General features: G+C 39.3%; 1 protein-coding gene across 5 annotated transcripts in view; it reads right to left on the minus strand.

Moving 5' to 3' along the window:
* The window catches only part of XRN1 (5'-3' exoribonuclease 1), a 168,765-nt gene that overhangs the window by 95,584 nt on the left and 56,858 nt on the right, over positions 1-16,323 (minus strand). For all 5 annotated transcript variants that reach the window (XM_053598577.1, XM_053598580.1, XM_053598579.1 and 2 more), the window contains exons 16-20: positions 15,288-15,457; positions 13,944-14,064; positions 13,755-13,853; positions 9,378-9,481; positions 4,741-4,872 (exon numbers count right to left, since the gene is read on the minus strand). In XM_053598577.1, coding sequence (XP_053454552.1) covers positions 4,741-4,872; positions 9,378-9,481; positions 13,755-13,853; positions 13,944-14,064; positions 15,288-15,457 — 626 coding nt within the window. The remainder of the gene's footprint in view (positions 1-4,740; positions 4,873-9,377; positions 9,482-13,754; positions 13,854-13,943; positions 14,065-15,287; positions 15,458-16,323) is intronic.

A 16,323-nucleotide genomic window follows, 5' to 3' on the forward strand; every position in this document is an offset into this window, starting at 1 on the left:
GTGTACTTCATATAGTTTGTTAATAGTTGAACGGTGATGGTGGTGACATAATCTAAATGCTTTTATTATTTGAATTAAAGAGCTACAGTGGTTACAGTGCCAGCCACATATACCAAGGGTTTGAACCCAGCCAGGGCCAAATGCAACAACAAAAAAAATAGCCGGGCATTGTGGCAGGCGCCTGTAGTCCCAGCTACTTGGGAGGCTGAGGCAAGAGAATCGCTTAAACACAGGAGTTTGAGGTTGCTGTGAGCTATGATGCCACAGCACTCTACCGAGGGTGACATAATGAGACTCTGTCTCAAAAAAAAAAAAAAAAAGATTTACTGAGACAATTTCTACTTTGTCATTTCTATCATTTTATTTTAATTCTCTTTTTAGGTTTCTAAACTATGTTTTATTTTGCTTTCTTCTTGTCAGTCATTTCCAAGTTAGAAATGGTGCATGCTAATTTTCTATTAGTAGTTACTTCTGAAAAAAAAATTTTTTTTTTGCAGTTTTCTGGCCGGGGCTGGGTTTGAACCCACCACCTCCGGTATATGGGGCCGACGCCCTACTCCTTGAGCCATAGGCACCGGCCTACTTCTGAATTAAATAAAAAAATTGTCAGCACTAGGGTGGCGCCTGTGGCTCAGTGGGTAAGGCACTGGCCCCATATACCAAGGGTTACTGGTTCAAACCGGGCCCTGGCTGAACTGCAACCAAAAAAAAAAAAAAAAAAACAGCCGGGCGTTGTGGCGGGCGCTGTAGTCCCAGCTACTCGGGAGGCTGAGGCAAGAGAATCGCTTAAGCCCAGGAGTTGGAGGTTGCTGTGAGCTGTGTGAGGCCACGGCACTCTACCGAGGGCCATACAGTGAGACTGTCTCTACAAAAAAAAACAAACAAAAAAATTGTCAGCACTAAAAAATTAACTCTATATTTTCATTGTTTATCACCAATCCTTTATTTATACTTTTCTGTTGAGACAGGGTCCCACCCTATGCCCCTGAGCAGAGTGCAGTGGGCGTGGTAGCTCACCACAACCTCAGACTCGGGCTGCGGGCACCCCGCTGCCTCAGCCTCCGGAAGCAGCTGGGATTACAGGCGCTCGCCGCGGCGCCCGGCTGGGTTTTTCCATTTTTTTCACGAGTCGGGGTCTCACTGTCGCTCAGGCGAGTCGCGAACTCCTGTGCTTGAGCAATTCTCCCTCCTCAGCCTCCCACAGTGCTGGGACTACAGGCGTGAGCCACTGCGCCCGGCACCAATCCTTTATTTTTAATTAAAAAAATTGTGTTTTTTTGTTTTTTTTTTGTAGAGACAGAGTCTCACTTTACCGCCTTCAGTAGAGTGCCATGATGTCACAGGACTCACAGCAGCGATTCTCTTGCCTCAGCCTCCCGAGTAGCTGGGACTACAGGCGCCCGCCACAACGCCCGGCTATTTTTTTTTTTTCCTTTTTTTTTTTTTTTTTGTAGAGACAGAGTCTCACTTTATGGCCCTCGGGTTGAGTGCCGTGGCCTCACACAGCTCACAGCAACCTCCAACTCCTGGGCTTAAGCGATTCTCTCGTCTCAGCCTCCCGAGTAGCTGGGACTACAGGCGCCCGCCACAACGCCCAGCTATTTTTGGTTGCAGTTTGGCCGGGGCTGGGTTTGAACCCATCACCCTCGGCATATGGGGCCGGCTCCTTACCGACTGAGCCACAGGCGCCGCCCTTTTTCCTTTTTTTTTTTTTTGTGGAGACAGAGCCTCACTTTATGGCCCTCGGTAGAGTGCAGTGGCCTCACACAGCTCACAGCAACCTCCAACTCCTGGGCTCAAGCAATTCTCTTGCCTCAGCCTCCCGAGTAGCTGGGACTACAGGCGCCCGCCACAACGCCCAGCTATTTTTTGGTTGCAGTTCAGCCGGGGCCGGGTTTGAACCTGCCACCCTCGGTATATGGGGCCGGCGCCTTACCAACTGAGCCACAGGCGCCGCCCGCCTGTCTATTTTTTGGTTGCAGTTTGGCCGAGGACGGGTTTGAACCCGCTACCCTCGGTATATGGGGCCGGCGCCCTACTCCTTGAACCATAGGTACCACCCTACTTCTGAATCAAATAAAAAAATTGTAGTGCGGCGCCTGTGGCTCAGTGAGCAGGGCCCCGGCCCTATATGCCGAGGGGTGGCAGGTTCAAACCTCAGCCCCAGACAAAAACTGCAACAAAAAAATAGCTGGGCGTTGTGGCGGGCGCCTGTAGTCCCAGCTGCTGGGGAGGCTGAGGCAGGAGAATCGGGTAAGCCCAATAGTTAGAAGTTGCTGTGAGCCTTGTGACGCCACCGCACTCTACCCCAGGGCAGTACAGTGAGACTCTGTCTCTACAAAAAAAAAAAAAAATTGTCAGCACTAAAAAATTAACTCTATATTTTAATAGTTTCATTGTTTATCACCAATTCTTTATTTTTAATTTTTATTTTTTTGAGACAGTGTCACTCTGTCATCCTGGGAAGAGTGCCAGGGCATCACTGTAGCTTGCAGCAAGCTCAAATCCTCAGGCTCAAGCAATCCTCCTGCCTTAGCCTCCCGAGTAGCTAGGTCTACAGGCACCTGCTACAATGCCCAGCTAGCTTTTCTATTTAGTGGAAATCAAGTCTTTGCTCTTGGCTCAGGCTGAGCCAACTCCTGAGCTCAAGCAATCCACCCACCTTGGCCTCCCAGGGTGCTAGGATTACAGGCTGTGTGTGTGAGCCCCCACACATGGCCTATCACCAATCTTTTAATAATATATTTTTTTGTTGACCCAGTTTTTGCTTGGTAGGGGTACAGGTTTTGTAGTGCTCCCTCCAATTATTCTCTATAGGAATTGTCTTCTCTATAATGTTCCATAAAGTACTTCCTTGCCCCTTTCCTCAGGTCTTTTTCTATTCCTAAAACTTTCCTCTGCATTATATCCTTGGCCTCTACCCCTTTATATGAAGGTTCTACCATTTCCCTATCAAATATTAATAGTAGTTGTTTATTTTCTTACCATGTACCTCAAGTCTAGGAGAGGGTGTTGCAGTGTTCTATGACCCACTGTAAACCTCAAATCTCTCGTAGTAAACTACTCTACTCTTTCCATTCTACCGTATGTTTACCATCATCCAGTGTCATACAATGTACATGACCTAAGACCACAGTAACTCGTTTTCATTTTATTTTTTAAATTTTTTATTTTTATTAAATCATAGCTATGTACATTAATGCAATCATGGAGCACCATAAGTAACTCATTTTCATAACCTCCTTATCTCCAATAAACTTTTCTTCCATTCCACTTTTTCCACCTGTTCTTATGGCTATGACTTGAGTCTTGACATTATCCCCAACTGTTCCACCTCCAAAATCACTAATGCTAATTGCCCAATAATTACTCTTCATTTAAGATGCTTGTTCAACCACTTTGCTTATGACCTTTATTCAACTTCATTGTAATCTCCAATCCACGGATTCTTCTACCTTTGCCTAGACTATTAACTTTCTACTTTCTTCACTTTTTTCTCTATGCCACTTAGATTCCATTGTCCACCATTTCAGTAACATCTCAGCCATTGTTCTAAACTTCCTTGACTCTTTGTTCACTGTACCCATCTAGCAAAATCCAGCCCTGGTTAAATCCTATTATCTGTCTTTTCTAGGGCTGTGACTGTTGAGTAGACTGCCAAAACACAGACCAGACTGTTTCATTATAAATCCATGAAATGCAGCTTTAAAAAGGGCCATCAATACTACTTATAATTCTACCATATTTTTCTGATCATCTGATACTATTCTGTTTCTTCAAAGAACTATTTTCAAACCTCCTACACACTACTCAAATTTATGTCCAACCTCCCTTTACTTCCCATTATCAATAGCTAAACTCAGTATTTACTATATAAAAAAAAAGAAGGAATCAAATGAAAATGCCTCATTTTTCCCATTCTAAACACACCAGTCATCTACATTTGCATCACACCCTGTAAAAATCAGAGGAGATATCCTGTATCCTATTTAGGAATCCATTTTCTTCCATCTTCAAATTTACTCTACTTTTTTTTTTGAGACAGAGCTTCACTATGTTGCCCTCGGTAGAGTGCTACGGCATCACAGCTCACAGCAACCTCAAACTCTTGGGCTTAAGCAATTCTCTTGCCTCAGCCTCCCATGTAGCTGGGATTACAGGCGCCCATCACAATGCCTGGCTATTTTTTTGTTGTAGTTGTTATTATTGTTGTTTGGCAGGCCCGGGCTGAATTCAAACCCGCCAGCCCCGGTGTATGTGGTTGGTGCCCTAGCCGCTGAGCTACAGGCACTGAGCCTCAAATTTACTCTATTCTCTCTCCCGAATATTGCACTTCCCTTCTCGTTTCTTTTTGCATAGGATTAAATCGCTCTGAATAGGCCAGGTGTGGTAGCTCATGCCTATAATCCTAGCATTTTGGGAGGCAGAAGTAGGAGGACTACTTGAGGTCAGGAGTTCGAGACCAGACTGAGCAAGAACAGGACCCTGTCTCTGATAAAAAAAAAAGAAAAAAGAAAAAAAAGAAAGAAAAATTAGCTGAGTGTGGTGGCTTGAGCCTGTAGTCCTAGTTACTTGGGAGACTGAGGCAGGAGAATTGCTTGAGCCCAAGAGTCTGAGGTTGCAGTGAGCTATAATGATGCCATCACACTTTAGCCCAGGCGACAGAGTGAAATTCTGTCTCAAACAAACAAAAAACCAGACTCTGGTTCTATAATATTAAATAATTTTTATGATACTCACTGTTCTGAAATTCCTTGTACTTCTTTTGTCCAGTTAGATTGTTCTTTATCTCCAAGATGGATCACTTTAGATGGTGGAGCAGTTCTTCCCAAATAAAGCTTCTGTGTTCCAGAAGGTTCTTCTAAGAAAAACCTTAAAAGTTAAAATAAAATGCAAATTTTATAAGCAAAACTTGTGATGTAATATAAAGTTCTAGTAGTTGGAGTCTTCAAAGTGAAAAATGTTTTATAAGATACGACAGTAAAACAAAACCAAAACCTGAAACTGTAAGAAGGGATGGTTAACAGATACAAAAATATGGTTGGACAGAATGAATGAGATTTAGTGTTGTGTAGCACAACAGGGCAATAATAATTTATTTTATATTTCAAAAGAACTAAAAGTAGAATTGGAAAGTTCCTAAAATAAAGAAAGGATAGGCTGGATGCCTCACAAATCCTAGCAATTTGAGAAGTTAAAGTGAGTGGATTGCTTGAGATCAGGAGTTTGAGACCAGCCTGAGCAAGAGTGAGAGCCCATCTCTACTAAAAATAGAAAAACTAGTTGGGTGTTGCTGCTGGTGCCTATAGTCCCAGCTACTTGGGAGGCTAAGAAAAGAAAATAGCTCAAACCTGGGCGGCGCCTGTGGCTCAAGGAGTAGGGTGCCGGTCCCATACGCCGGAGGTGGCGGGTTCAAACCCAGCCCTGGCCAAAAGAAAAAAAAAAAAAAAAGAAAATAGCTCAAACCCAAGAGTCTGAGGTTGCTGTGAGCTAATATGCCATGGCACTCTCCTCAGGGTTACAAACTGAGACTCTGTTATAAGAAAAGAAAAAAATTAAAAAAAAAAAAGAAAAGAAAAAAATTAAATGATAAATGCTTGAGGTGATAGATATCACAATTACCTTTATTTGATTATTACACATTGGTTGTATAAAAATATGTACAAATATACCTCACTAAACAAGTACGACTATTACGTTTATGTATCCATAATCAAAAATTAAAAATGAACAAAAACACTAAAAGTAACATAAAATGCAGAACAAGGACTTGCCAAAAATTTCAATTGAAATTTAAAAGCATGGGAAGGGTGGAGGAGGATGAAAAGAAGATGGTTAATGGGTACAAATATTTTAGTTAGATAGAGCAAGTTGTAGTGTTATATAATAGCACAGTAGGGTGATTATCATTAACGTTAATTTATTATATATTTCAAAATAGCTAAAAGAGGGGATTTTTTTTCCTTTTTGAGACAGAGTCTCACTTTGTCACCCTTGGTAGAGTGCCGTAGCATCATAGCTCACAGCAACCTCCAACTCTTGGGCTCAAGCGATTTTCTTGACTCAGCCTCCGAAGTAGCAGGGTCTTTAGGCACCCACCACAACGCCTGGCTATTTTTTTTTTTTTTTAGAGATAGGGTCTCGCTCTGGCTCAGGCTGGTCTTGAACCCGTGAGCTCAGTGCAATCCACCCACCTCAACCTCCCAGAGTGCTAGGATTACAGGTGTGAGCCACCGCACCCAGCCTAAATGAGAGGATTTAAAGTGTTTCCAACACAAAGAAATGATAATCCTAGCACTCTGGGAGGCAGAGGCAGGTGGATAACTTGAGCTCAGGAGTTCCAGACCAGGCTGAGCAAGAGTGAGACCTCATCTCCACTAAAAATAGAAAAATTAGCTGGGCGTTGTAGTAGGTGCCTATAGTCTCAGTTATTTGGGAGGCTGAGGCAAAAGGATTGCTCAAGCCCAAGAGCTTGAGGTGGCTGTGGGCATGATGCCATGGCACTATTTATTTTTTATTATTATTATTTTTTGTAGGGATAAAGTCTCACTTTATCACTCTTGGTAGACTGCTATGGTGTCACAGCTCACAGCAACCTCCAACTCCTGGGCTTAGGCGATTCTCTTGCCTCAGCCTCCCGAGTAGGTGGGACTACAGGCGCCCGCCACAACTATTTTTTTGTTGTTGCAGTTTGGCCGTGGCCAGGTTTGAATCCATCACCCTTGGTATATGGGGCCAACGCCGCCTGCCACAGCACTCTTTACCCAGGGTGACACAGTGAAACTCTGTCTCAATTAAAAAATATATATATTTTTGAAGAGTTTAAAATCCTCCCCCCAAAAAAAAAACCACTCTCAAATTCAACATAAAGTATGTAATATTACCTATAAAGTATTTTTGCCAAAACAGTTTAACCTGAATCTAATCAAGCCACTAGTGTTAACTTCAAGTTTATAAGAAGTATGTGGGATGGAGAACTAAGTTAAATGAGGAAACAATAGGGTAAATCTGAAATTCTACAAAATAATTGGCATAGATTCTTCAAAAAAAAAAATAGGGCAAGGAAATAATTTCAAAGTTTGGCAAGGTCCTAAGGTATAAAATCAACATATAAAAATCAATTATGTTTCTATATACTAACTGGGGAAACAAATTTAAAACACAGTAGTACCATGTACAGTTGCTCTACAAAAAATGAAATACTTAGGTATAAATCTAACAAAACAGGTACATGATCAGTATTATGTAAAAAACAAAACATTTTGAAAGAAATCAAAGACCTAAATAAATGGAGAGAGGTATTGTGTTCATAGATAAGAGACTCGTATAGATATTAAATCTCCTCAAATTAATCTGTAGGTTAATATAATTCCTAGTAAAATCCAAGATTATTTATAGATATAGAATTTTAAAATGTATATGAAAAGGCAAAGGATCTAGAATAGCTAAAATAATTATGAAAAAGTAAAAATAAGGTTGAAAGGATCACTATCTGATGTTAAGACTTACTTCGTAGTTACGGTAATCAAGACAGTGTGATAGTGACATAAAAAATGATGGAAGAGAATACAGAACTCAAAAATAGACCCACATAAATATATCTTAACTTTTGACAAAGGCATGAAAGCAATCTAAGGAAGAACAGTCTTTGCAGCAAATGACGGTAGTGCAATCGAACATTCGTAGCAAATACGTGAAACTTGATCTAACCTCATACAAAATATAATTAAAAATGGATTACTGATTTATTGTAAAATGAGAGAAAACTATAAAGCTTAAAAAAAAAACTATACCTATGGGTAGGTAAAGAGTTCTTAGATACAACACCAAAAGCACAGAAAAAAATTTGATAAATTGGAGTTGATCAAAAAGGTAGTGTAACTGAATTTTGATGATTAAAAAAATCATCAAGATTTTAGAAAGAAAAGCAGATACTGACAAATGCAAAAAACTATACTGGATTGCACCTGTGGTGCATCTTACAGGGGTATTTGCGAAACTTGGTAAATGTAGAATGTAAATGTTTTGGCACAGTAACTGAGATAACGCCAGAAAGGCTATGTTAATCATTGTGATGAAAATGTGTCAAATGGTTTATGAAGCGAGTGTATGATGCCCCATGATCATATCAATGTATACAGTTATGATTTAATAAAAAAAAAAAAAAAAACTATACTGGATTGGCTCGGCACCCGTAGCACAGTGATTACGGCGCCAGCCACATACACTGAGGTTGGAGGGCTCAGAACCGGCCTGGGCCAGCTAAACAACAACTGCAACAACAAAAAAATAGCCGGGCGTTGTGGTGGGCACCTGCAGTCTCAGCTACTTGGGAGGCTGAAGCAAGAGAATCACATAAGCCCAAGTGTTGGAGGTTGCTGTGAGCTGTGACACCACAGCACTCTATGGAGGGCGATAAAAAAACAACAACAACAAAAAAGTATTCCGGTATTGACTTTTCATCAACAATGTTATAAGACAGAAAACAATTAGGAGGTGTATGCAGAGCTCTATGGGAAAATGGAAAAATGACTGGGCCCCTGAAATTCTAAACTTATGTGTGAAGAAAAGAAATAAAAAGATATTTAAGTAGTAATTCAGAAAACACAACATCCACTCACTTTCTCTGACAAAAATTTATTTCAGAAAGTGCTAGCCACATGAAAAATAATGAAAGAATAAGTAATGAGAAGACAAAGTTTATATAAATTTATGATAAAAATGACAAAGAATAACTTATCTAAATATTCATCAATAAAAATGATTGTGAACTTGCATACAATTCTACAAAATTTTTCTTAAAATAGAAGATATGGGCTTTAAAAATTACCATATTAAATGAAACGCAGAAAGGGCATAGTAAAGGGAAGGTTATATATGTTGTAAATTCTCGTTAGAAAGAGAAAGATAAACATATTTGCTAAATATAATGATAACCACTGCTAGGTAAGAAAGAGAATAATTTCCATTTCCAAGACATTGAAAGGAAAAAGAAAAAAGGAAAAAAAAATAATGTACATCTAAAATACCTGAAGGAATATACAATAAATTCAGTAGTTGATAGTTGAACTTTTGAGTGGTGTTACCAGAGGACTTTCGTTTTCATTATAGAGTGTAAATGTGCTTACCACAATTTTTGTTTTTGTAGAGACAGAGTCTCACTGTACCGCCCTCGGTAGAGTGCCGTGGCGTCACACGGCTCACAGCAACCTCTAACTCTTGGGCTTACGCGATTCTCTTGCCTCAGCCTCCCGAGCAGCTGGGACTACAGGCGCCCGCCACAACACCCGGCTAGCTTACCACAATTTTTATCAGTTAAGAAATGAATCAAATAACAAAGCAAATATAAGTTTGAAACATTATAAATCAAATCTTACTTTGTTTCTCCATCTGATACTGCCACAACTCTAGCTTCTTCAAGGTGAGGCCAATTAACAAAGACAGATTTTCCAAGCACTGAGGAAGCTACATTTTCTATACTCTTAAAGCAAAAAGCAGAGAAAGTTCATATGGTCAGGTCCAAGAGAAAACTTTACATAGGCAACATTTTCCAATCTCCATTTAAGTTTCTTAAATTGTAAAATGCATAAGCTGAATTACCTGCTCTACAAAATTCCATCCAGTTCTATAATTCTATTCATTAGATAAATATAGAATTAGATAATCATCTTGCCTATTTTCTTCATAGGAACTGAGAAAAGTGAAAAGAACAGCAGAAATAGGCTGAGCATCTGTAGCTCAGTGGCTAGGGTACCAGCCACATACACGGGAGCTGGCGGATTTGAATCCAGCCCAGGCCTGCCAAACAACAATGACAACTACAACCAAAAAGTGGCAGGCACCTGTAGTCTCAGCTACTTGGGAGGCTGAGGCAAGAGAATCATTTAAGCCCAAGAGTTTGAGGTTGCTGTGACTGTGATGCCACGGCACTCTACCGAGGGCAACACAGTGAGACTCTGTCTCAAAAACAAAAACAAAACAAACAAACAAAAAAAACCCCAGCAGAAATGTCTAAAAAAGGGCTACTTGTTGTTTTATATCAAATAGTCAGATATTTAAAACAGAATCTAAGAAACAGGACCTCATTTCAGTTTGTGGAGGTGTAATTTAAAAAAGAATATTAGACTTAAATTCAGGAGATATGGGTCCAAATTTGGGTTCCAACTCTTGTCAGTTATTTAATCCCACTTGGCCTCAGTCTTCTTTTATGAGAAAAAGGGATAATGATTACCTTAAACAGTTGAGAATAATAGAAAATAATAGGGCTGTGCCTGTGGCTCAGTGAGTAGGGCGCCAGCCCCATATGCCAAGGGTAGCGGGTTCAAACCCAGCCCCGGCCAAACTGCAACAACAACAACAAAAAAAGCCGGGCGTTGTGGTGGGCGCCTGTAGTCCCAGCTGCTTGGGAGACTGAGGCAAGAGAATCGTGTAAGCCCAAGAGTTAGAGGTTGCTGTGAGCCGTGTGATGCCACGGCACTCTACCCGAGGGCGGTACAGTAAGACTCTGTCTCTACAAAAAAAAAAAAAAAAAAGAAAGAAAAAGAAAATAATATACACAAAGTCTTTGGAAAACTATAAAATACTGTACAAATATTCTGTATGAAATAATATCTTGAGTAAAAATTCTAGTTTTAAAAAGAAACTGTACTATTCAATTCAACTATAGTTAAAATAATATGAAATTTCTAGTAGAAATTGAAGTTTAATATAAATTTTCATCCATCTTTTTCCAGTTTAATACCTTTAATCATTACTAACAAATATTTACTTAATGATTAGAGATTATTTTGGCTGGATGCAGTGGCTCATGCTTATAATCCTAGCACTCTAGGAGGCTGAGGTGGAAGGATTGCTCAAGCTGGGTAGTTTGAGAGTGGCCTGAATAAGAACAAGACCCTGTCTGTATCAAAACAGAAAAATTATCCCGTGTCATGGAGTGTGCCTATAGTATGAGCTACTTAAGAGGACTGGGCAGGAAGAATGCTTGAGCCCAGGAGTTTGAGGTTGCAGTGAGCTATGATGATGCCCACGGCACTCTCCCTGTGGTGACAAGAGAAACAAAAAAAAAAAAAGAAAAAAAGAAAGAGATGATTATTTTTATGGTTTGGGAAGGGTAACTCTTTATTTTTTATTTATTTATTTTTTATTAAATCATAGCTGTGTACATTGATATGATCATGGGGCATCATTCACTAGCTTCACAGACCGTTTGACACACTTTCATCACACTAGTTAACATAGCCTTCCTGGCATTCTCTCAGTTACTATGCCAAGACACTTACATTCCACATTTACCAAGTTTCACATATACCCTTGTAAGATGCACCGCTGGTGTAATCCCACCAATCCCCTTTCCTCTACCCCCCTCCCCCTCCCTCCCCTTCCTTTTCCCCTTCCCCCTATTCTTAGGTTGTAACTGGGTTATAGTTTTCATGTGAAAACCCTAAATTAGTTTCATAGTAGGGCTGAGTACATTGGCTGGTGATTTTTTTTTTTTTTGTGGTTTTTGGCAGGGGCTGGGTTTGAACCCACCATCTCCGGCATATGGGACCAGCACCCTACTCCTTGAGCCACAGGTGCTGCCCAACATTTTTTTGTTTGTTTGTTTTTGTAGAGACAGAGTCTCACTGTACGGCTCACAGCAACCTCCAGCTCTTGGGCTTACACGATTCTCTTGCCTCAGCCTCCCGAGCAGCTGGGACTACAGGCGCCCGGCACAACGCCCGGCTATTTTTTTGTTGCAGTTTGGCCGGGGCTGGGTCCGAACCCGCCACCCTCGGCATATGGGGCCGGCGCCCTACTCACTGAGCCACAGGCGCCGCCCAGGGCTGAGTACATTGGGTAAACATCCTAGTACCACCTTAAAATTCCATCATTATTTATCATTAATCCTCCTAAACCAGCCACTCCCTTATTTTAACTTTTGTAATCCAGAAAACTATAATTATTTTCTAAGTAATTAGCCTGGATATCTCAGAGTAGTAAATATTTTCTTTCTCTTTTCACCGACCATATTTGAGCAAATGAAACTTGATTTTATTTTGTCTTATTTATCTAAACTTATTGCCACTTATTCCACAGTTTAGACCTTATTATACAATGCTACAGCCGTCTTTATTTCTCTTTTGTGCAACTTAGTCCATTATGCCACTACCAAACTTATCTTTATGAAAAACATAGATTTCAAGGTAACAGTCATGGAGAAAAAAAGTCCAAATTCCTTAGCCTGGTATTCAATGTATAACATAATCTGGCCTTGATCTGTTTTTTTTCTTTCCTTTTTTTTTTTCTCTTTTTGAGACAGACTCTCATTTTTTTGCCCTTGGTAGACTGCCATGGCATCAAAGCTCACAGCAACCTCAAATTCTTGGGCTCTAGTGATTCTCTTGCCTCAGCCTCCCAAATCGCTGGGACTATAGGCATCTGCCACAACGTCCTGCTATGAGCAGGAGGTTGCTGTGAGTTGTCATGCCACGGCACTCTACTGAGGGCAACACAGTGAAACTCTGTCTCTAAAAAAAAAAAATAATAATAATAATAAAATAAAAATAAAAAATAAATAAATAGAGATGGGGTCTAGCTCTTTCTTGCTCAGGCTGTAATACTAAGCTCAGGTGATCCACCCGCTTCAGCCTCCCAGAGTGCTAGGATCATGCCTGGCCTTGATCTGGTTTTTTCAATCTTATCTTCTACCATTTCCCAGCACCAAGTCATCTTTTCAAATATATTACTAAAAAAGTATAAGAAACATTTCAGACATAGAAAATGACTGAAACAGTTAAGATAATGTATCCATTTATTTTTGACTAAAATTACCAGTTCATGGTATTTAACTAGAATGTCTTTCCTCTCATTTTCTCATTTTTGTCCTAACCTGTTTTTAAGCTCTCAGCTCAAGAATACTCTTGTGTTGGGCCGCGCCTGTAGCTCAGTGGGTAGGGTGCCAGTCACATACACCTAGGCTGGCAGGTTCAAACCCAGCCTGGGCCAGCTAAAATCAACAATGACAACTGCAACAAAAAAATAGCTGGGAGTTGTGGCAGGCACCTGTGGTCCCAGCTACTTCGGAGACTGAGGCAAGAGAATTGCTTAAGCCCAAGAATTTGAGGTTGCTGTGAACTGTGATGCCATGGCACTCTACTGAGGGCAACATAATGAAATTCTGTCTCCAAAAAAAAAAAAAACAAGAATACTCTCGTGTACAAGTGTGTATTAAACTTTTGCCTTCACTGGGTGTGGTGGCTCGTGTCTGTAATCCTAGCACTCTGGGAAGCCAATGCAGGAGGATCACCTAGACCAGCCTGAGCAAGAGTGAGACGAGACCCTGTCTCTACTAAAAATAGAAAAATTAGCCAGGTGTGGTGGTGGGCACCTGCAGTCCCAGCTACTTAAAAGATTAAGGCGGGAGGATCTCTTGAAACTAGGAGTTTGAGGTTGCTAAGAGTTAGGCTAACACCATGGAACTCTAGCCTGGGGTAAGACAGTGAGACTTCGTCTCAAAAAATTGAATTAAATTAAATTAAAAAAAACAAACCTTTGGTTTGCACAGTGCATCTTCCTTTCAAAATTGCATCACAATTATGTGGGTTCTTGAACTGTTACCTAATTTGCATAAATGTTTCTTGGTATTATCCTTATTTAGACTGTAAACTTTTAGAGTTATAACATGTTATACCTCTTTGGTAAACACTTTAGCAGCTATAGTTTTATTCATAATATGCATCTAATACATGAATTATAAATAAAATACTTACAAGTTCATCTGATTCTGTATTCATTAAGATTTCTAACATCATGTTTTCTCCACGACTGCTTTGCTGGAATACTTGAACGCCACTTTTCTTTAAAAAAAACTGTAAAAGAATTCAAAGAATTTAATTTTAATTCTTTTTCTATATTCAAAAAAAGAAAAACTATGAATAAATGAATCAATAGCCACTGACTTTGTGTTTGATGTTTTTCAGAGTAGGAAATCCACAGAAATATAATGCCTTCTGGTCAACCTTGGTTATTTTGTTCTTATTTATGTCCACACGCCAAGCATCTAATGATATTATTTTGTACCTAAATAATAAATCAAGGTATTTTATTTAAAATTTACACATTACAAGTGATTACAGTTTTCCAACTTTCCCTTGAATATTTTGTAAGGGTCACCCTTGCTTTTAAAGAAGGGGAAGACAACTAGTCCGTTGGGACATAGTAAATAGGCCGGGTGCAGAGGTTCATGCCTGTAATCCTAGCACTATGGGAGGCTGAGGTGGTTGGATTGCTGGAGCTCATGAGTTCGAGACCAGCATGAGCCAGAGCAAGACCCCATCTCTTAAGAATAGCCAGATGTTGTGGCAGGTGCCTATACTCCCAGCTACTCAAGAGGCTGAGGCAAGTGCATTGCTTAAGCCCAAGAGTTTGAGGTTGCTATGAGCTATAATGCCACAGCCCTCTTCTAGGGGTGACTAATTGACACTCTATCTCAAAAAAAAAAAAAAAAAAATAGACAAAGATAACTGGCTAAAATAAACAAGTACAAATTAAAAAAAAAAAAAAATAGACAAAGAAAATACAGAGCAGGACAACCCAGCTTCTCTGCTATTATCGGTCCAGACATAATCATGTCTGTAGGTTACTAAGTCCAGGTTTTTCCCATTAATTCAAAACAAAACTTAATTCATTTAAAAAATAAAGTATAGAGCATAATGCAAATCTCTATATCCCTCATGTTCTAAAACCCAAGATGGAAAATAAACATTTCATCTTTTTCTTTGCTTTATGGAAGGAAAAATGATAACTGAGAGATTCTTACCAAATTTGCAACTCAACTGACATGTGGGTAGAATGATGAAAGAAGAAAAAACAAAGGAGTTGTTTTAATGAGGAAGAGAAAGAAAAAATGGGCTTCAGGTGAGAAAAGGGGGGGCTCTTTTATTCTTTTTCTCCTTCTTTCTCATTTGGTGATTGGGGATATGAGTCAATCAAAGTCACGGCATATCCAATAATGATGGAAGTAGAGACATCAACAATGGAAACAAAAATTCACATAGCCACTTGAGGAAGGCAAAGGGCAAAGATATACAGTAGAGAAAAAAATACAAACAAATTTAACAGAAAAAAACCCTAAAGTAGAATTTGACCAAAGTGAAGAATGACAGAAACAAGTATGAATGATAATTACAACTGACTATAAGTCATATTCATTAATTCTCCAAAGAGACGTTCGAAGCTTTTGGGGGAAGGGAGCAGTTGTCAGAGGGCTCTTCTGTTGTTGAAAAAATATCAAATAACATTACCTTGTACAACATCGTTCTATAGCAGGGAACTTTTCTGGCCATGGAGAAGGATAGGTGAACTCTGTATCTCCATCAAACCAGCACATTAGGCACTCACTATGTTGATTTCTTTTCTTCTCCTCCTTTTTGAGGGAGTGGTTGCATGCCTCTATGGCTTCCAACAATCGTTTCTAAATATAAAGATTACAGAGAATGGTTAAAAGTGTAAAAATTCTGTAATCTCAACATACAGAATAAATCTTTTCCCTCCATATACTGAATCACTATGCTCTAAAAAAACAAAATCTAAACTAATGAACTTTTACATTTTATTACATAGAAAAATACTATGCTATTTATTGTTTCAAGAGGCCCAAGTGTATTGTTGCCACCAGAAATTCCTCTGAAGCTCTTATTCCAACAGTAGCCATTAAGAACAGTAGCAAAAATATCAATTTTTAAATATGAATTTAATCACAATTATTACATCATAATTCATATAGCATTAATCTTTTTGTAAATTCTGCAGTGGTACAGTAACGTCCATCTTTCCAAATTAACTTTGTTTTAATTCTTTTTTTTGGTTTTTGGCCGGGGCTAGGTTTGAACCGGCGCCCTACTCCTTGAGCCACAGGCGCCGCCCCCAAATTAACTTTTACATTAACATAATTCCGATCAGAATACATATTAACAGTTTAGATATAAGAAAAAGAAAAAATGATGTCAGTGTTCAGATGAAAGAATGAATGTGTGAACAGCAAAAAGTAACTGGAAACATGCCTTACCAGATATTATCACTTTTTATAAGGCTACTGTAATCAAAGATAAGAGTTAAATAGATTCAAATCTATGTCAAAATATTCTGTTACTAATATTTAAATAACGATATTGTTTTAACTAAGTAGCCGGCTAAAAAAAAGCACGCACATTTCCAAATTTCATACTATATATAAACACAAGTACCACAATAATAAAACAACAAGAATATCAGAAAAAAATCTAGGAGAGTATTGATTATTTGGAATGATAAACTCCTATTTAAGCAAGATACAAAAAA

This window comes from Nycticebus coucang, chromosome 8 (assembly GCF_027406575.1).
Source record: "Nycticebus coucang isolate mNycCou1 chromosome 8, mNycCou1.pri, whole genome shotgun sequence".
NCBI lineage: Eukaryota > Metazoa > Chordata > Mammalia > Primates > Lorisidae > Nycticebus > Nycticebus coucang.